Source organism: Lithobates pipiens, unplaced genomic scaffold (assembly GCF_037356315.1).
Source record: "Lithobates pipiens isolate NorthernLeopardFrog02 unplaced genomic scaffold, aLitPip1_a1.2 Scaffold_16, whole genome shotgun sequence".
Lineage (NCBI taxonomy): Eukaryota > Metazoa > Chordata > Amphibia > Anura > Ranidae > Lithobates > Lithobates pipiens.
Window position 1 is genome coordinate 270,316,855 of NW_027507748.1, and position 22,180 is coordinate 270,339,034.

General features: G+C 38.0%; 1 protein-coding gene across 1 annotated transcript in view; it reads left to right on the forward strand.

Annotated features, from left to right (window-relative positions):
* Positions 1-22,180, forward strand: part of HNF1B (HNF1 homeobox B) — a 79,399-nt gene that overhangs the window by 42,191 nt on the left and 15,028 nt on the right. The window contains exon 5 of the mRNA XM_077481401.1: positions 18,763-18,923. Coding sequence (XP_077337527.1) covers positions 18,763-18,923 — 161 coding nt within the window. The remainder of the gene's footprint in view (positions 1-18,762; positions 18,924-22,180) is intronic.

The window sequence follows — 22,180 nt, forward strand, 5'->3', positions numbered from 1 at the left end:
TGATAGCCGCAAAAGGTGACTCTACAAAGTATTGACTTTAGGGGGGGTGAATAGTTATACACATTGACTTTTTCTGTTATTTTGTCCTATTTGTTGTTTGCTTCACAATAAAAAAACATCTTCAAAGTTGTGGGCATGTTCTGTAAATTAATTGATGCAAATCCTCAAACAATCCATGTTAATTCCGGTTGTGAGGCAACAAAACACGAAAATGCCAAGGGGGTGAACACTTTGCAAGGCACTGTATAACCGTGACGAAATGTGGAATGGGCAGAAGCCAATTAAACTATACATGTTATAATCTGACCATACAATTTTGTACAAGGAACTTTGGATTTACCAAAGGTATATAGTATGAGGACCTACCTAACCTATCCAATCAATTTCTATAAAACCAGGCATGTCCTTGCACTATATAGTTGTTGGTAGATCTAAGGGTTGTACAATTAGACTGTAATGTGTTTGGTGAACTTAAGAACACTGTAACTATACAAAAAACTCAGGGTAGGCTTAACTTTAAACATGTATGATCACTTCATGCTCAGTTTGATGTAAGTACCTTTTCTCACATGACTTGTTTCTACAGTTTATTAATACATAATTGACTGAAGAGGTATCTGTAATGTACAATAACGGACCAATAACGGCATAAACTAAATATCAATATTATTGATAGCCTAAAGTGTATATCCACTTTTGAAAAAGTTCATAAAGGAATAGTGAAAAGTTTAGAATCCATGTTGGATTTTTACTGTTGTGCCCATTCGATATATTTACATTCACTTCCAGTCTTTTTTGACTGGTGCCACCAAGACAGTAAGCGAGGGTAAATTTCTCAATTAGTGACTCAGTTTACAATAATTAAAAGTGTCAAAATCTCTAGCCCCTATCCAGATCATACAGTATAAAGCTAAAGATAAGTTTTGGCTGGACTTCCACTTTGATGGCCACACAGAGGGATGCGCAGGCATAGTCTGATCAGTAGAGGTCTTTATCTGAAGCCTTGTAAATATACAAATACCATAATGCAAGAAAAACAGTCTGCGTATGGACTGTTACCCTATTGTTGCATCTTTCAAAAAAGCATAATTTGATCTCCCATATATTATTGAAAATATTGAATGGGCATTAATGACTTGTTTTGTACGGTAATATAAATTTTATATAGTATTAATAATGATAATAATAGTATTGACTGACCTTTTGTGCAGTGAAGGAGCTGCTTTTCAAAAGGGACAGCCACTGGACTGCTGTATTTAACATTATATCTATAAATGAATTTGAATCCAGTATAACTAACAATATCAAATTTCACTTTACATACCATACTATAGTATAGTACACTGCTGTATATACTAAACTGTAAACACTAAACTAGGTAATTTTTTCACTTTAAATCAAAATCTAAAAAGCATTGAGAAAAAAAACCAGTAGGATTGTTATCTATCAGACTTGCTATAGCATGTGACTTTTGCTGGCGTTTGAGTGGGTAAAATGAGCTTTTCATAGAAACTGACCTGTGAAGACCTGTTTTTGTACTTGGTAAAACACCAAACACATTTGGAATATTTACTCACTACAGTTGTGTCTGATAACATTGCCCATTGTCTATTTTATATGTCTATTTTATATATAAAAAGCTTGAAAGCAGAGTAAAAAACAAACCCAAATAGCAACTCAATATGTTTGTAATATGCAAATAGGGTGATGTTTTTTAAATATACATTAAAGCCTTGTACACACCGCTAGTTTTTTTTTTCGTTCAACCAAGTAGGTTGAAGGAAACAGAACTGACAGCTCGGGTCGGAGCCATTGTATTAACAATCTGATGTTAGTACAGTGATCTCCCCTGCTCTTCTATTGTGTTCTGACAGGGGGACCCCCCCTCGCCAGAACACCTCGGTCAGCGCTCTCAGCCATTGGCTGAGAGCGCTGATCGGAAGTCCTTTTTCGTTCATGAGCCTTTGACAGAAGCCAGCTGAATGGCCAGTTTCTGTTGGACTGGCTGCCATATACACAGGCCGAAGTTCGGCCGGTTTCTATTGAACCAGCCGATGCCAGACCACATTCTGCCCATGCGTACAGGACTTTAGACTATTATGCCACGTACACGCGACTGGACTTTCGGGCAGAATAGATTAGATGGAACCATTCCGTCGCATAATACGATTGTGTGTGGGATAATCCGATAGTTTTTCTTTAAAGAATTCAGACGGACCTAGACTCAATTCCTATAGGGAAAACCGTTCGTCTGTATGCTGGTCCGACTGACCAAATATGACGCAAGGGCGGCTATTGCCTACTGGCTATTCAACTTCCTTTTCTAGTCCCATCGTACATCATCACGCTCAAAATGAACAGACTTTATGGACTTTAGTCTGTTCGTGTGTGGGCAAGTCCGTTTGTTCAGAAGTCTGCTGTAACTCCGTCGGAGACCTTTTCTGGCGGAAAGTCCGGTCGTGTGTACGCGGCATCAGGAAACTGTTGTGTGATTTCGAGACTTTGGCTCGTCATACACTAGTAGATTTTTGTTTGAAATATTTAATTTTAAAAACATTCATTCGATTTTATCATTAGTGGGGTCAAATTATTTTCAACAGCAATGAGGAGAAAATTTCAAGGAGCGGGACGGATCATTTTTCTTTCAAATTAATTTCTAACAGTGCATGTGCTTTTGATTTGGGGAAAGTCCATTCATTCAAAAATTCAAAAAGGCATGTGATTGAATGTACTGAAAGCTATTGTACAAGTGTTCATATCTACAAATCGACTGGTCACCAGTCGATACACCAGTACTGAATAATTACAAGACTACATTTCACTGCTGTGGAAACCATGTAATTGAATAGACAGTAATGTTCTATTTTGTAAGGCATGCAAAGCACAGTAGCCAACATTTTTATCTGCAAAAGAGATGAGAAAGACGCGGGGCCTGATGCATGAGTCCCTTTAAAGAGTTTATTTCAAACAAAATAGGTATGTACAGAAAGCATCATAAATTCATAGGTGGCTAGGTTACAAGAAAAATTGTGAAACATTTTTATCTTCAGTGGCTAGGAGCAGTTAATTGATGTCTGATTGCTTTAATGGGTAACAACTTTTGCTGCTTTGCAAGGTTTGGTTTTAATAGTAAAAAATTCCAAAGTGGTAATGTGTCTATCACTGACAGAAGGTAACTTAATTTATAAAAGAACATAGATTGTGGTACAATAATCCCATCACTAAAGCTGGGTACACACAGGCCGAATGTCGGGAGGCAACAGGCGGTTCAAAAAAAACTGTACGACATTCGGCCTGTGTGTATGTCGGTCTGTCCGACAGCCAATGGCAGAGAGCGCTGATCGGAGTGTTCTGGTGGAGGGGGCCATTACAACACAACAGCTCAGCGGAGAAGATCGCTGAACTACTGAACTAAGCTTGCATGGGTTGCACGAAAAAAAAAAACTGTTAGTGTGTCCCCGGCTTTATGGACTGCTCTTGTGCATCCCAAAGAAGTAGGAAAATTGCAACTTTTTTCTCTTGTGCTCAGTTTGCTGCACGTGTGCCCAGTGTTCTGCCCATATTATCTACAGGGGTTGATTTACTAAAACTGGAGAGTGCAAAATCTGGTGCAGCCCTGTATAGAAATCAGCTTTCAGTTTTTTTTGTTAAAGCTTAATTGAACAAGCTGAAGTTAGAAGCCAATTGGCTACCATGGGCAGCTGCACTTTTCAGTTTTAGTAAATCAACCCATCAGTTTGAACCTTAACAACTAATCTTCATTTTCCCAATTAATCAATTCAATCTTATATTGCTTAAGCTGTATTATACGCCAGAGAAGAAAGAACCCTTCTATTATCATAGTTTGGTTCAAGTGATTTTATTACATTATACAAAAATGTGCATGTAATTTATGGTGACTCTTATCAGTTTTTCGGGTAAGAACATATTATAGAGTACAGGTGCTTCTGTTGCCTTTGCTGTCAGAGGTGTGTTTATGGCCTCTACAGTATACAAGTATTTACTACATGTCATGAAGAGCAATATCCCTAATCCATTTCTCTTGTTGAATGTCTAGGTGTTGCATATTATTTTCTGTTAAAAATGTAATAATTTATGTTCTTGGTTTTTTAACTATTTGGGCCACACTTAGCCTAAGATATGGGAACACATCTTTTGGCAGATCTTGGGATGACCAAAAGGTGACCTTAATTCAGGAATGTTCCACATAAAAGAATGACAGAAGAGAAGTTCTGCTCTCTGAGACAGATAGCTTTCAAGATTCCCCAAAACTGAGCACTGTCAGCAAAGTCAGCTGTTTTCAGTGTTGTTCACTGGCTGTGCTATAATACACCAGCATGTAGCCTTCTGTTGTCATGGCATTGTTGCCTTTATGCATAGTCAAGACAATTAAATGGCACCTTTGTACAAGTCTTGTAGTCTTTGATGTGCCCTCACTCTTCCATTGCGTACTCAGTCACACCATGACACCCTTTGTTTTGTTTCTCTTAAAGGGACTGCAATTACTGTACAAGTGTTCATTTATCTTTACCCAGAAGGCCTCTTGGACTCGTAGTTTATTTTACTGGCACTAGACTGAGACAGCAGGAGCTGTCCTAGGGTATAGGAGGTATAGTGGCAACCTATTCTGTGGCTCTCTTTCACCAGACAGGAGTGATGGTTACCTCCATAATACAGTTACTGAGGTCATGCTAGGTCGGGGTGAAAATTGATTGAATTAGCTGGAGACTGGTGCGCGCATTGATTAGATTCCATAAAAGAAGGACATTTACACAGGACATTTGTTTGTTTGACTCTAAAGTGCAATGATATAAATATGGCTTCCTGGTAAAATAGGGCAAAACTTTTTTGAGCTTCTTCCTAATTTTAGGGATCTGAGTAACATCAGTGATAAAGGTGAAAACTAAATAGGAAATTAAAAAGTTTAGAAAAAAAGTCACATTCTACCAATAGTTGTGTAATGCGTTATAAATATAAAGAATTTTAGCGGTAATGACAAATATGATATTTGCAAAGATATTGCAAAACAGTGTTTGCACATTTTGAGTGAAGGATAGGTTTGCTAACATTAAACACATGAGCTGATGTTTGTGAGGATAGCATTTTAACTTTGTTGATTCCAGTGTGTTTTTCTGTGTCCTTTAAATACATGAAACTTGCATGTAAATTATGTAGGTATTATGATAGTTGTCACACCAAAAGCTTCTAAAGAGTAAACTCTACAAGAATGCATTGTATGCTTTCCATTTACTTTTTTTAATCATTTGATATATCAAGCAGTAGTATTTTTCTAGGCTGTACTACTTTCTCTGTGTATGTGTGACAGGAGACAGGTTTGACATGAATGCGAGTTTTAAGCAGGAGCATAGACAAAACCACGTAGAACATCCCTCTGCTGGAGACGGCAGATGATCAAACTTGCATATTCCACCAGATACTGAAGGAGGTTTGTATACCCCATTGCTAATGCTCCAGCTGATGTTTTTGTACCATTGGTATTGTGGAACAGAATGCAAATTACGGCACAATATATATATATATATATATATATATATATATATATATATATATATATATCTGTGGCAGAGATATAATTGTAGGGACCTGCATGCTACTATTATTACCTTAAGCTTTAAACAATCTACTACAAAACATTTGTTCTACTTAAATATCTGATAAGAACATTGCTGTATATTATGTTGTAGCCAATGAAATTATGCTTCTGGATTTGTCAAAACAATGATAAAGCTTCCCTAATTTTGACTAGCTACCCCACTTAACATACCACTGGTATAATTCTAAGTGTTATAGTTAAACATATTTATATATAGGATATATTTAAAAAATAAACTTTATTCTTAAAGGAAGACAAATTTGTTGAATGCACAGCAGGTTTCCTGTTCATATAAAGAAGGAAGCCCGGTATTGTAAGTCTATTGAAGAACACAACAGGACATCACTTAAAGCTGACTAGGGAGGAGTTCAGAGGTCAATTGCTTATATGTTGCCAACCAGGAATAAGTGTATAAATAGTCACATTTTGGAAAACTATATATTCAATCCTCTGCCTTCATTTTTTTTTTTTTTTGTAATCGTTTACTGAACTGGAATGAAATTGGACATGTCGCTTGATATATTGATAGAATGTTTGTGCAAATGTTGTATAGCTGGAGAGGTACCTATTTCACTCTAGAAAGAATTCTGACAGGTTAAGGTGGTATTACCTATTGCTTGTTAGATCAGAAAACAGAACATTTTAAAAAGAAAAAATGTCCAACAAAATTCAACTTTTGCTACTGTCAGACAAATAAAAAGCCTTTACACACAATGAAGTTTGACCTGTCAGTGAACTCCTCCCCAAAACCCTATTCCTTGGTTAGGGGAACGTGTTCACTACTTCCATGTAGAGATCTTTTATGCTTGATAGTAATATTATTGTGACTGTAGATCTCCTAAATTTAGGTTAAAAGTAAGGCCTCAATGCACCACAAGAACTCCCCTTCCTACAGAGTTGGGAGTGGGATTTAAACACAACTCTCTCAAAGCAGAGGGAAAGAATGTTGTGCTTTGCCCACAAGACCTCATTGGCCAGCAAATACCTGGAGGGAGGATACAAACTTCTCACGAGATGGTATAGGATGCCAGAGGTTCTGCTGGGTCCCAAATACCTGAAGGCGTCGTCTGACTTCAGAGGGTCCAGAAAATACTCCCTATTTTCTGGGAGTTCCCTAAAATAACAGATTTCTGGACCATGGTGGAGCAAATGATAAGAACTATAATGTCCTTTGGAGGAAATCCTGCAGCCTTTCTACTACATGATACACCCCTCTGAAACAAGTGATACAAAAATGTATTATGGAAACATCTTGTTAGGGCATCAAAATCCTGCATTCCAGCCCTATGGAAGAGTACGGTGCCTCCCAATAAAACACACTGGCTTGCTCAAATTAATAAAAATCCAAGAGATGGAAAACTTGATCATTATGCTATTGGAACAAGAAGACAAGTACTGGACCCCTTAAATTTTTTATAAAGATCACTAGAACTATACTAGCTTCCCAACTATAGGTTGGAGTGGGACTTTGCAACAATCTGTTCAATCCTTAGAGACCTAAGGTTTCTTGAGGTGTCAGATGGGGGAATGGGTGGGCTTCTTTTCCCTCCTACCCACCCCTTTACCCCCCTTTTTTCTCTTCTCTCTCTTCCCCCAAATTTCTTTTCCCACTTACCCTTTCCACTCTTCTTGTTACTAATCTCCACCCCTATTTTTTTTCTTTTTTTTCTGGGGTTTAGCGCTACTTTTTTTTGGGGGGGGGGGGGGGAGAGAGAAAAAAAATAGGCATTTTGGAGCTTGTGTGCATGAGGCCTTGTCTTACAGATGTTTTACTTTTTTCTAACTCTAAACCCTCCATGTTAGCCTAAGTGTCCATGCACACATAGGCATTTTCAGGAGTTTTGTGGCAAAAAAACCCATCAACCCATCAAACCTAAGCGCAAGGTGGGTTTAGCGTTTTTTTAAATTAAATAAACAAGCACCTAAATGCGCCTAAACGCATTTGTTAAAATGCGGCTTAGGCGTGTTTTGGTAATGCTTTTCTCCGGGTATGCCCCACTGCACCACTGTCAATGAAGTGTAATGTTTTTACATAAATGTACTTTATTAATTATGTAACCATTTATTATTATGTAACCATAAAAATAAATACATTGAAAAGAGATTGTTAATATATATTTTTCCTTTTATAGCCATGTAAACAATGAAAAATTTCAAATGAACTGGGTTAACCATAACTGCTTTGCAAAAAAAAAAACGCTTGTTGTTTTGTTGTTTTTATAATTAGCTGAAGCATTTTATTTATTTATTTATTTAAGTCATCTCTGCCCTGGACTTTGAAGTTAGCTGTGATATTGTAAAGACAGGCTGGAGATGAGATGAGTAATTAGTAGATTCTATATAAATGTGACATGGTCTATACACAAGTTGACATGTGGGCAAGTCAAGGAAATTTTATACAAAAATGTATTAGTATAAAGACAATTAGCCATTTCTGTATGCTGACAATGTTTGTTGCTCAAGTGTAAAACTACATAAAAACTACTACTGTCTGAATTTCTAATAGATTGATGTTGGACCTTATATCATACTTTACCAAAGGTTTGTGCAAGGGACTAACTAAAATATCTCATATCTCATCAAGTAGGCCTTTGTACTACATTGTTTAGGTCATTCTAAAGGATCAGATAGTTACATAGTTATTCTGGTTGAAAAAGGACACAAGGTCCATCCAGTTTAACCAATAAAAGGAAAAAAAAGTACAATCCTATATACACAATCCTATACCCACAGTTGATCAAGAGAAAGGCATAAAAAACCCAGAAAAGCATGATCCAATTTGCTCCAGCAGGGGCAAAAATTCCTTCCTGATACATCAAGCGGCAATCGGATATTCCCTGGATCAACTTTACCTAGAAATGTTAGTATCCAGTTATGTACATTTAGGAAAGAATCCAGGCCTTTTCTAAAGCAATATACTGAGCTGGACAGAACCAGGTCTTGAGGGAGTCTATTCCACATTTTTACAGCTCTTACTGTGAAGAAGTCTTTTTGTATTTGGAAATTAAATCCCCTTTCCTCCAGACATAAAGAATACCGCATTGTCCTCTGTGATGACATTAAAGTGAATAATTCAATACAAAGTTCACTATATGGACCTCTTATATATTTATCCATGTTGATCATATCCCCTCTTAATCTCCTCTTCTCAAGAGAGAATAAATTCAGCTCCTCTAATCTTTTCTCATAGCTGAGCTCCTCTGTGCCTCTTACCAGTTTGATTGCCCTTCTCTGCACTTTCTCCAGTTCCACGATATCCTTTTTGAGAACAGGTGCCCAAAACTGAACTGCATATTCCAGCTGAGGTCTTACTAATGATTTGTACAGGGGGAAATTATATATCTCACTCTGGAGGCTTTACCTCTCTTAAAACAAGAAAGGAGTTTGCTCAATTTGGAAACTGCTGCTTGGCATTGCTTGCCATTATTAAGCTTATGATCTGCCAGAACATCCAGATCCTTCTCCACCAATAATTTCCCCAGTTCTACCCCCCCTAGTATGTGATGCATGCATATTCTTAGCCCCCAAATTGTAACACTTTACATTTATCAACATTAAACCTCATTTACTACATAGTTGCCCAAGTAAACAGTGCATTGATGCCGGCTTATAAGTTGGAGACATTCTGTAAGGACATTATTTCACTGCATAGTTTGGTGTCATTTGCAAAGACGGAAATGGTACTTTTAATCCCAGACCCTATATCATTTATAAATATATAAAAAGTAAGGGTCCCAACAGTAAGGGGTATACCACTGATAACCTTAGACCAGTCAGAGTATTAATAATTAACCACTACTCTACTACGGTCTTTTAGCCAGTTTTCTATCCATTTACAAACTGATTTTTCCAAGCCTGTAGACTTAAGGTGTTTGTAAAGTCACATAATAACTTTGCCGTCATCCCCTCTGGTTTATACAGTTATTACCTACAGTGTGTGTGTGTGTTTTTTTTTTTAAATTACAAGCTAAATACCTTTTCTCACACCGCAGCGGTGCGGTCACGTGATCCCCCTCCACTTTCCTTCCTCGATCTAAAGAGAGCAGCGGGAGGGGCTGAGATTCCCCTCTGATGTCAGCCAACCAGCAGAGGGAAGTCACATGACTGCACAGTGGCGGTGTGAAAAAAGGTATTTAGCCTTGCCATCTTAAAAAACACACACACTGTAGTTATTAACTGTTTAAACCAGAGGGGATACAAGTATTTTTTGAATAGGATTAACCAGGTATATTACAACATAGAAAAGGACAAATTACACGGCACAAGCACTGTGCTATAGATTTTGCCTTAAAGAAACAGGATTTTTTTTTTTTTTTAGGGTTACAACCACTTTTACCTTACATATGAGAGATTTTACAAAATCCAAGTATACTGTGTCCACAGCCACTCCCTTGTTTAAGGTTTTGCTTACCTCCTCCCCAAAAGAAATTCAACTCTCCAGTATCTTCCCAACTATAGGAGTTAAACTAACAGGGCTATTGTTACTTGTAAAGATTTTGATCCCTTTTTAAATATAGGCACCACATTGGCCTTATGCCAATCCAGTGGTACTATTCCAGTCATTAAAAAGTCCCTAAAAATGAGAAACAATGGCTTTGAAATGACAGAGCATGATCCTTTAAGGATCCGTGAATGTATGCCATCTGGTCCAGTTGCTTTATTCACCCTTATAATGTCTGAATATTTCTGGACCATATCAATTTTGAGCCATTGTGGATCATTTGGGTATTTATTTATATAATTTATATTTATATTTAAATAAAAATTATTATTGTATTATTTTATCATATGGCTTATTTCACCAGTTTCCTGATGTACTTGTTACTTTTGTATTCAGTACATGCCTACTTAAATTCTTTATAAAATACAATATGTAGTCATATATAAAGTTACCAAAGAGAGTTGTTTAAAATGGATTCAGGGTTATCTGTACTTGGTCTCAAACCAGTTGACTGCGCTAGAGTGGCTATTGTTACACCTTGATATGCTTGCTAATGCATGAAGATTGTAAATCTGAAGAGCTGGAGGCTATTGCAGTAAATGAGAAATGCAATGTGATTGGAATTACTTAGACATAGGTGGCTGATTCACATGATTGGGCAACAAATGCTGGTAGTTTACTCTTGCAGAAGTAGAGTAAATGGAAAATAGCTATTTTCCTGCTTTGATAGGGATGACCTCACCAGCTATGGGTAAACATTTAAAAGACTAGTAGACCTGTGGAGGCATTATAATCTGAAAACCTCAGTATAAGGAAAGCTAACAAATGGCTGGTTCTGCAATTCTTGTTAAAGAAAAAAAAATGTTTTTTAGCAAGCAATAATAGATTTTTGTAGCTAATTTAGTTACATCAAAAAGTAGGCCTTATTTATCACAGTGCATGAAAGAAGACTGCAACCTTTAAGAATGAGAGGTAAAATCTGATTCATAAGGCCTCATGTATACTGGATGCTTTTCACGTGGCTTTTAGGGGCGTCTGGCGTTTTTATTTTTCTGCCTCTACATGTTACCCCATGTGTCCATGCACACAGGCATTTAGTGGTAGGGGCATTTTGAGGCAGAAAAAATCCCAACGGTCAGCATGTCCAGGAGTAGTGGCATTTTGGCAGAAAAGCAATTGTCGCGTGTAAGTGAGACTGAATGCACATTAACATTAGGCTTAGTGCTTTAACCTTCATTCACTACAATGGTCAGAATAAATTCTTATTCTGGTAAATAAATTGAATTAACACCCAAATACTTTACGTGCTTAAATGTTTACAAGTGTCAAGTGTTTTTACTGCCAAAACATTGCTGTCAGGAGGAAAGCTTTCTGAGAGAAATGGCAAAATGTCCAGTGTGGGTGGTGAGGTCTTACTGAGGACCACAAGCAGGCTATTTCAAAGTTGGATGTTTCTTACAGTTGAAAAAAAAACACTTGATTGACCAACATTTTAAATATAACTTAATCATTACTGAAAACAGGAGCAATCATGTTTTTTTTTTGCAATCCTTTTTCATATTACAAGATTGATTTTTCTCAGTCATCCTTAACCTCTCACGTAAAGAATTATCCTCTTTGGGGGGAACACAAGAGAGGTGCACCACCGAAGAAAAAAAAGGGAAGGCTTTTTTATTAAAAAACTTTCACCTAAATGTATACACTGCAGCCATAAGTAGCCATCTAGCCTTCCCCTTTTTTTCTTCGGTGGTGGACATCTCTTGTGTTCCCCCCAAAGGGGATAATTCTTTACGTATATTGTTTTTGATTACGGTATTAGTCTCCTATATGAGGAGGAGTGATATAAGGTGATTTGATTTACGCTATTTTATTGAAATAACTGGAGGTTGAGGTCTTTTTTTGTTCGTTTATGATTTAATCTTTAACCTCTCCTCTGTGTCCTGATGTTTTTCAAAACCATGATGGGACCATGAGGAGGTCCTGCAAACAGCTATGTGCAACTCATGTAGTGTAATTTATAAAGATATGCAGTACATATTGTGTGTAAGATGGTTTTAAAGTGTACATGTGCAATAGTGTTGGACGTTAGAAGACATTATAAAAACCTCTATGATATTTTCCCATCCTGTTAAATATGAAATAATAATGTCTGTGATAGATAGCTACATGAGTATTATACATATTATTATACACGGGAATATATTATTTTGGTGTCAGAGTGGAATAAATTTGAAAAGTAATGTCATTAACCTTGAAATATTTCAGATCAATGGAAAAGTAAAATCTTACCATTCTATTCAGTGCAATGACATGCCACAGCATACTGATGCTGAAAATCTTTCAGTTTTATTGGGGTAATAAGTGCTTTGAAACCACTGCTGAGTGGGTTGGGTAGGTGGCAATAAACAGGTTTATGATGGAAATAAAAGCTACACTTTATAACGTTTTGTGACATAATAACTCTCAAGGAGCATGAATGTCAGGATATTAAAAGGGTTGCATTACTGAGAGCTAAGTAATCTTTTCAAGCAAACTTTTTCTTATAGTATCACACCAATGTAGTTGATTTATATTTTGTCTATGCATTATATGTATACGTGTCACAAGTGGAAGTTTCCCTCGGAACAGGCTTGTGTTCTTGTTTTGACAGATGTCAATGGGGTTTTTAAAATGGTTACTCAACTCTCTCACCCCTCCTCCATCTCAAACTTCTTATCTTTATTGACTTACTGATAAGGACACTTGGTTGCCTGGCACTGGAGAACAACGGTGGGATCACTTAATACATTTACTGCACTTTTGCAAGACAGATCTTAGCATTTCTAGGAGAAGCTACGTACAAGGCTATATCAGTGTACCTTAGTCACTTTTAAGGACAAGTATATGGGTAGGAGCTGGTTTAAGTAAGTCACAAGAAAAAATTGATTTGTTTTAGGAATGTACCAGATACTGTGATATGGAAAGATGATAACTTTTTGTGCAGAACACTGCACTCTTTCTTTTTGACCCTTTCCCCAGCTTGAAATGTCTGACCACAATTTCTTGCATTTAGCTATCTAGAAAAGGATTATACCGTATGAAAGCATCTTAACTTCTTTCAAGGAACAGTAGTATTTACACAAATTTCTATATTTTACTCAGTAGCTGTTTAATGTAAGGCAACTGATGTGTATGTATATTACCCAGTGGCGTCACTGGGGGGGGGGGGGGGGGCAAGGGGTGTGGGCCACACCTAGGGGACACCTGCCAGAAGGGAGACATCTATAAGTAGTGACACCGCCCCCTGCTTTATAATTATCTGTGCCTCTTGGGTCTCGCAGCTGTGTCCCTCAGTGGAGCGGATGGAAGCCGCCTCCCCCTCCTCTCTATTTACATCCACCCAGTAGGAGGAGGAGCCCGAGGGACACACGCCATTGTGCATATTCATCCATGCTGTTCTGAGGTCTGTACACTTTACTTTATGTAGATGGACATGTGCATGGGGGGACGCTATGGGAGGGGAGTGGGGAGTCTATACTGCTGGAGGCGGTCTGCACTGGGGGGGTGTCTGCACTGAGGGGGGTGTCTATACTGATGGGGGTCTGCACTGAAGGGGGTGTCTATACTAAAGGGGGGTTTGCGCTGGGGTGCATCTATACTGATGGGGGTGTCTATACTGATGGGGGGTCTGCATTGAGGGGGGTGTCTATACTGATGGGGCTCTGCATTGAGGGGGGTGTATATACTGATGGGGGTCTGCACTGATGGGTTGTCTATACTGATGAGGGGGTCTGTACTGAGGGGGAGGTCTATACTGATGGAGGGGGTTCTGTACTGAGGAAAGGGGTCAGTACTTAGTAATGGGTCTATACTGAGGAAGGGGGGTCTATACTTGGTGGGGGGGAGTCTATACTGAGGAAAGGGGGCCTATACTTAGTGAGGGGGTCTGTACTGAGGGGGAGGTCTATACTAACAGAGGGGGGTCTGTACTGAGGGGGTCTATAGTGGGGTCTGTAAAGAGGGAGGGGGGTCTGTACTGAGGGAGGGAGTCTATACTGATGGAGTGGGGTCTGTACTGAGGGAGGGGGTCTGTACTTAGTGAAGGGGTCCTTACTGAGGAAGGGGAGTCTGTACTTAGTGAGGGGGGTCTGTACTGCGGGAGGGGATCTGTACTTAGTGGGGGGTCTATACTGAGAGAGGGGGTCTGTACTGAGGGGGGACTATTGTTGGTGGAGGGGGGATGGCACCAATTATTATTTTTTTTATTTAAAAGAAAAGATGGACTCACATATATTTTTTATATATAGATGATTTTTCTATTATTTTCAAATATTTATTTATGCACTATAATTTGAATGCACTTTTTTAAAGACGAGCCCTGCATGAATGGATGCTGGAAGTCAGCAGATATTCACCTCATTCACAAAGCTCTGGGGCGTGAACAGCCTATTTGCCTTTAATAAACTCCTTTTGGTCTGCAAGCATCAGAACTCATTGCTGGTTTTCTTGGGTTTTACCTGAAAAATCTATATAGTAATTAGTTCAGCAAGCGTAGGTGACACTAAGCCTGATGAGTTAATGTATGTGTCCTAGGAATTTAAGATACTTCCATAAGCAACCATTCTCATTCATATCTGCCCTGAGATCCCTTGTGACTTTGATTGGTTGCTTGGTGCCCTACGTATTAAGGTATCTACAGACATAAATTAATTATCTACTGATCCTGCTGTTTAAAGCAGTGTCCATAAGAACCCTCTTGTATTGAACTGTATTGTCAGTGTACTGTCTCTCTTTCATTTGTAAAGCGCTGCACAAACCATTGTCGCTATATACATCCTGAATAATAATAATAATAATAATCTGTTTGTAGGATCCTTTATGACCCTGGCTAACATTTCCCAACTGAGCTTGCTCAGGGAAGGATTTATTAGCTTGGGTGGCTTTTCCTAAATGCTCTTGCCTTTCATCAGCATGTCCAGGAGCCATGGGCATTTTGGCAGAAAAGCAATTGACGAGTTAAATGAGAATGAACGGCTTGTTTAGTGCTTGAACCTTCATTCGTTTGAATGGACAGAATAAATTCTTATTCTGGTCAATAAATTGAATTAACGCCCAAATGCTTTACGTGCTTAAATGTTTACAAGTGTCAAGTGTTTTTACTACCAAAACGCTGCTGTCAGGAGGAAAGGTTTCTGGGAGAAATGGCAAAATGTCCAATGTGGATGAGTTCTTATTGAGGACCACAAGCAGGCTATTTCAAAGTTGGATGTTTCATACAGTTGAAAAAAAAGACTTGATTGTCCAACATTTTAAATATATCTTAATCATTACTGAAAACAGGGGCAATTATTTATTTTTTTTGCAATTCTTTTTCATATTGCAAGATTGATTTTACTCAGTTATCCTTAACCTCTCCTCTGCGTCCTGATATTTTTGGAAAATTGGGACTAGAAGCTGTGTAGAATAGAACAGCCCTAAGACAACCACAGTTCCTTATTTCTTTTTTTCAAAACCATGATGGGACCATGAGGAGGACCTGCAAACGCCTATGTGAAACTCTTGTACTGTAATTTATAAAGATATGCAGATATGCACAGCTTTGGCCTTGCCTTTTTCATGGATATAAATCAATGACCTGGTCTATGTAGCTTTGTCAGATGGCATCTTTTGTTCCCAAAAAAGAAAGTCAAATAAATTGTAGCCAGCCTTGCTTGTAAAATCTGCTATCCATCCAATAATTATTACACTAGGAGATAATTAGTACAGTTGAAAAACAGTAAAATCCTGGATCGCATTGGCAAATAATTCACAGAGATCTGCCAGTCTATGGCCATCCTAAAACTATCAACTGTATCTACAGACATTTTATTTTTCTTAGGATTTTATACCAAGCCATTATTTAAATTGAGTAAAAAAAAAAAAGTAAAATATGTTTTTTTTTTATTTAGAACATAATCAGATCTATTTTATGACAGTGGCCCAGTTTTTTTCCCGCTGTGAAAATTTTAAAATAGTTAACACTGACTTTTTGTTTGCCTTGCTTGATCAACAGTGGGGTAATGTAGGAGAAGCTGAACTCTGTGGACTTGCCTTTTTCAAGCCTAATAACTATGCAGCTATGCATGAGGTTAAAAATACGGTAAAAGAATGTGTGTAACATTGCCTGGGTTAATTAATGTTTATGCTGCGTGAAGCTGTAACTCTAGCAAAAGCTTGCTTATTTGTAAAAAAGCTTTACAAGTACATGTAACCTTCATTTTGTTAGATACAGATTTGATTAATAATGATGTCAGTAGCAGTATAAATCTTTTTATTTATAATGCTAATTATTAATATTATTTTTATTAATATGAATATGTATTAATATTAATATTTGTGTAACCTACTGAATAACAAGTGTTGTTTAGGGAAAAATGATCTTCCCTGCAATTAGATTTTTGTTTTATGAATTTAATTATTTATAAATATTTAAAAAAACATGATCCAAAGTGTAGTTGTTACCCATAGTGACCTATCCGATTTTATTGTCTTGTATAATGAAACAAGGAATCAGATTTTAACCAGCTTTTCATCACAAAGGTTATTAACCTGCCACCAATCATTTTCATATTCATATCTATATATGGCGGGCATAGCGACAGGTTAAATCAATTTCCAATTTCCAGTCCATACATGACACCACAGGTAACTCCAATATTTAAACTGTTCACTCAGCAGATGGCCATGACCTCTTATAAAAAAGCTGGTCAAGATGCGCTTTTCACAGAAGAAATTCCTCTCCTCCTCAGCCTCCAACATCTAGAATGCTCAGAATACTGCGTTCCTTCTCCTCTCAGCAGTCCCACAAAAACCACCAAAGACTGATAGGAAAATGTTATTGTGCAGTGTTTATTACTAATAAGATTTTCATAAATTCATAATTATTAATAAACATAAGGTAGCCCATTCAAATTAAAAAGTGCCCGCTGAAGATCCAACTGAAGGCCATAGTAGATAGTAAGTCTTATTTTCTAGGGAGCTTTTATATAAAAAAAATCAAAAAATCCAGCAAAAGTCACTTAAAAAGTGATTGGATTTGCTAGGAGATTGACTTTTGTCAAAGGCTTGCATTTTGTTACTGTTTGTTGCTGCTTCTCATAATTGAACTGGGTATGAACCAGGAAACAAAATCACAGCTTCCATAATGCAAATGGAAGTTTTCAATTCTTTTGTGAAATGCCCACACACATTTTATTGCATAGACATACTCCTAGGAACGGCAAAGACTTAGAAAGATACTTTAAGGTCCCAACATACAGAAGTGGTTCACCACATATTGGGAGTAAAATGTATTAATGTCAGCCTTTGCTTGTGTCAGACATCCAATTATGAACTTCATTTCACAACACTTCAGTGCACATCTAAACGCTGGCCATGAGCATGGTGCTAACTAGATCTCACAATGGAAAGCATGGGGAAAAAGTTGCAAAACTTCTCAACTGGTAGTGGTTTCTAAATGTAATCTATTGTCAGAGTCTATACATGAACTAATTCGTTATTACACGTGTTGAAATATTTAGGATATGATCAGTACTGGGACAAGGTCATCCAGTGCCCAGGGCGAAGACGACAAACTACCCAGCCTTGTGACAGAATGAAGGCGCCCCATCCCTACAGGGAACCATTGCGACCACCCAGGGTGGCCTTCTCTCCCACCCACCCACCCCTTGTCTCAGCCCTGGATATGATCATAATCATCTGCAGTGTATAATTAATATTGCCAAAATAAATTACCTATTTTTTTGGGCAAACAGAGCAGACAAGAATCCATCAATAGGATAGGAAGGAAAATATCTCCCATGGAGTCACAGACAGAAATAATAAATCCTGACAGGAGGATCCAGCCTTATGCCCTGTACACACGGTCAGACATTCCGATGACAAAATCCGTCTGATTTTTTCTGACGGATTTTGGCCCAAACTTGTCTTGCATACACACGGTCACACAAAGTTGTCGAGAAAATCCGATCGTTCAGAACACGGTGGCGTAGAGCACGTACGACGGGACTATAAACCAGCCAATAGCTTTTGTCTCGTAATGTATTCTGAGCATGCTTGGCACTTTGTCCATCGGAAAAGTCTACACACGATCGGAATTTAAACGATTGGATTTTGTTGTCGGAAAATTTTAGATCCTGCTCTCAAACTTTGTGTGTCGGAAATTCCGATGGAAAAAGTCAGATGGAGCCCGGATTTTCCGACAACAAGATCCAATCGTACATTTTCCGTCGGAAAGTCCGACCGCGTATATAGGGCAGTGTTTCTCAGCTCCAGTCCTCAAGGCGCCCCAACAGGTCATGTTTTCTGAATTTCTCTCAGATGAAACGACTGTGGTGATTACTAAGGCAGTGAAACTGATCAAATCACCCGTGCAAAATAATGGAAAGCTTAAAAACATGACCTGTTATGGCGCCTTGAGGACTGGAGTTGAGAAACACTGGTATAGGGCATAACTCGTTATGTAAAAAATGTTCTGTCTGAAGTTGGTCTTTAACAAAATGGGAGTGCTTTTGTTTCCATAAGGACAAAGTTGGCCTAGAGTTTAAACATAACTGGACTGGTGCTTACAGTAAATGTCTTTATTTTTTTTATTTTAAATTGTCAAAATTTAGGGTATAATTTTATTGCATTAACTAAATACTGCCATGGTATAAATAAGATACATAATAATGATAAATATTTTTTTCAGGTGTAAGATACAGTCAGCAAGGAAACAGTGAAGTCACGTCATCATCAACGATTAATCACCATGGTAACAATGGCATGTTAACCAGCCAATCAGTCCTCCAGCAAGTTTCCCCAGCAGGCTTGGATCCTGGCCATAACATGCTTTCACCTGATGGTAAATTGGTGAGTACACCTGGCCTATTGTAGCTGCAGAGCTGATAAGATAAGAGAGACAAGCAAGCAAAACACACAGTATTCTTTTTTTTTTTTTTTAGGTTCTCACAGGGTCAGCAGTAAACAAAGAGGCATTGTGGATAAAAAAAATCATGAATGCACAGTTTGCTCTAAAAAGCATTACTCTGACCCACTTTAAGGCCTTTTTTGAAGCTGACCAATAAATGTAACAAAGAGCTGTTCACTTTTTATTGATTAAATGCCTTACAAAGTAGGAAAGTGGGTGGAACAGTGTTTGTTTTTCCTCGCAGATGACATGCACATTGATAAAACTGGCTCTCCTAAAGCCTTCTCGTCTAAAGACTTTGGCTAGGTGTAGACAGGACAGGACTTTATTTCACTTGAGGCAAAATACTTTCCCTTTTCTATCTCAGTCATTGGCTACTTTATTTCGCAGGGTGTTAGTAATCAGTAGAGAGGTGTCAAATGTGTCATTAATGAGATAATCACCTTGCCATGCCTTAACACTTTATTTTCCCTTTTAACAGTTAACATCAAGGCAGGTGTATAATGTAACAGTGGTATTTGTAGCCATGTACAGTGCATGACCAATCTTGTATGATATTTTAACCACTTCAGCCCAGGAAGGATTTGCCCCCTTAATGACCGGGCCATTTTTTTGCAATACGGCACTGCACCGCTTTAACTGACAATTGCGCTATCGTGCGACATTTTGCCCAAATAAAACGTACGTCCTTTTTTTACCCACAAATAGAGCTTTCTTTTGGTGGTATTTGATCACCACTGCTGTTTTTATTTTTTGTGCTATAAACAAAAAAAGACTGACAATTTAAAAAAAATGAAATGCGCAATTTATTCAGACCGGGTCAGTCATAATGGCAGGAAATTCTTTATTACATATCCCAAAAAATATATAAAATAACACATTTATTCATCAGTTTAGGCCGATATATATTCTTCTACATATTTTTGGTAAAAAAAAAATGGCAATAGGTGTATATTGATTGGTTTGTGCAAAAGTTGTCGTGTCTACAAACTACAAGATAGATTTTGGGACCTTTATTTATTTTTTTATTGTTTTTACTGGTAATGGCGGCGATCTGCGATTTTTAGTGGGACTGCTACATTGCCCCAAATGACACTTTTTGGGGACCAGTGACATTATTACATTGGTCAGTGCTTAAAAAAATGCACTGATCAATGTAAAAATGACACTGGCAGGGAAGGGGTTAACACTAGGGGGCGATCAAGGGGTTAATTGTTTCCCTGATTGTGTTCTAACTGTAGGGGGGGTGGGCTCGCTGGGACATGACAAAGATCGCTATTCCCGATCACATCACTGGAAACAAAAGATCTCTGACATGTCATTAGGCAGAACGGGGAATCGCTTTGTTTACAAAGGCAGTTCCCCCTTGTGCCTCTGTACACAGCGATCGCGGGTCGCCAGCTGACATCGAGCTAAAGTAAACTGTATTTAGTAAAACCCGCAGCAACGTCAGTAAAGTTGCTATGGGTCAGGTAAACATATATTACAACTGGTTAATCTCTGAAGCTATTCACAGTTTTTTTCAGTAATATGCTTTTACCAATTTTCCTAATGCATGTAAACAATTTTAAATTGTTTAGAAATAGTCTATGGACAGAAAAAACAACAACTTTTGCCTGCATCCATTCTTGTGACTGCCACTTCATTTTACATCCCAATGTAAAAGATTTCTTACAGATAGTACAGTACAGATACTATCACAATGAACATATAGAATAGTAATCCCACTGCTGAAGGGCTATGTGCATGCAGAACTCTCGCCATGCCAAAAGCAGTCTGTATACCCTTCAGCACTGGTAAGGAGGATCCATAAATTTAAAATGTCCCCCTCCACTCCCCACTGTTCATTTTATTTCAACATTATGTGGATTAATCCAAGGGTCTTCTTAATTTTAAATGCCATACTCCTTCTCTTCTTCCAAAAATATTCAATTTTTTCAAAGCAAGCTTTCCCAAGTTGACATTGTAACTGCTAACATGTAGCTAAATAATTATCTCTTATAAAAATAAACTGAATAAATCTGATTGTATGAATGGGTTTTTTGCTTAGGTAATTGGGTCAGGGTATCAACATTCAAATACTCATTGGGGTTGATTTACTAAAGGCAAATCCACTCTGGAAGTGCATTTGGAAATGCAGTTGCTGTAGATCTGAGGGGAAGATCTGAAATGAGGGGAAGCCCTGCGGATTTTATCATCCAATCACGTAGAAGCAAAAATACTGTTTTTTATTTTCCTTGCATGTCCCCCTCAGATCTACAGCGACTGCACTTCCAAGTGCACTTGGAGTGCAAAGTGGATTTGCCTTTAGTAAATGAACGCCATAGTGTAGATTTATGATAGTAGTAGTAGTATTAAAAAATATATATATGTACTCAGTAAAAACAAAATTATTAACACTTTAAATTAACCTGGTTAGACGTAGACATTAAGACACTGATGTTACAAGCATGTGAACACCTGGTCTTTGTTATAGTACTATAGTCACCATGCTTATTTTCATCATTGTAGATGATGAATAGTGCTAAATCTGGTCACATGATGACGTATCCTTGAGCCCACTCTACGCATTTCTGGGTTAAGTGTCCTAATGTATATGTTGAGCAAATGAAGAGGCAATTCTTTAGCACTGCCTCTCCATCCTTGCACATCATAGCTCCCATTCGGGGAATGTCTAATTACTCTCTGTGCTGACACAGAATCTTTGCCCCCTCCCATATGGCCTTTGCTTCAGGCCTACAAGCATGCTAGTCAGAATCTGAATTTTCTATTCAAACATAGGCAGTTGTGTTCAAATGAAAAATGCAGTGCTTGACAAGAAATGCCTGAATTTGACCTGCTTTTCCAGCAGTATCAATGCACCCTAATAGGACAAACTGCTTCCAAAGAAATGCAGCGCAGTACAAAGCAGATCAAATTCAGCCCCTCAACTGCAACATGTATTGCTCAATTAAGGTCAATGGGATTTTTGTCACCTGCGTTTGACTTGCATTCTAAACACACATTGAAGTCAAGAAAACAGCACCTATCAACATGACCCGTATACGTAGCTGGCAAGGGAGGAGCAAAGATTAACACTTAAGCCCCATACACATGATCAGAATATCGTACAAAAAAGACTACTTTTGAAGCGATTGTACAATAATCTGATCGTTAGTACACAGCTTTCGTCAAAATTTTTCTGAAGGGACAAACATGA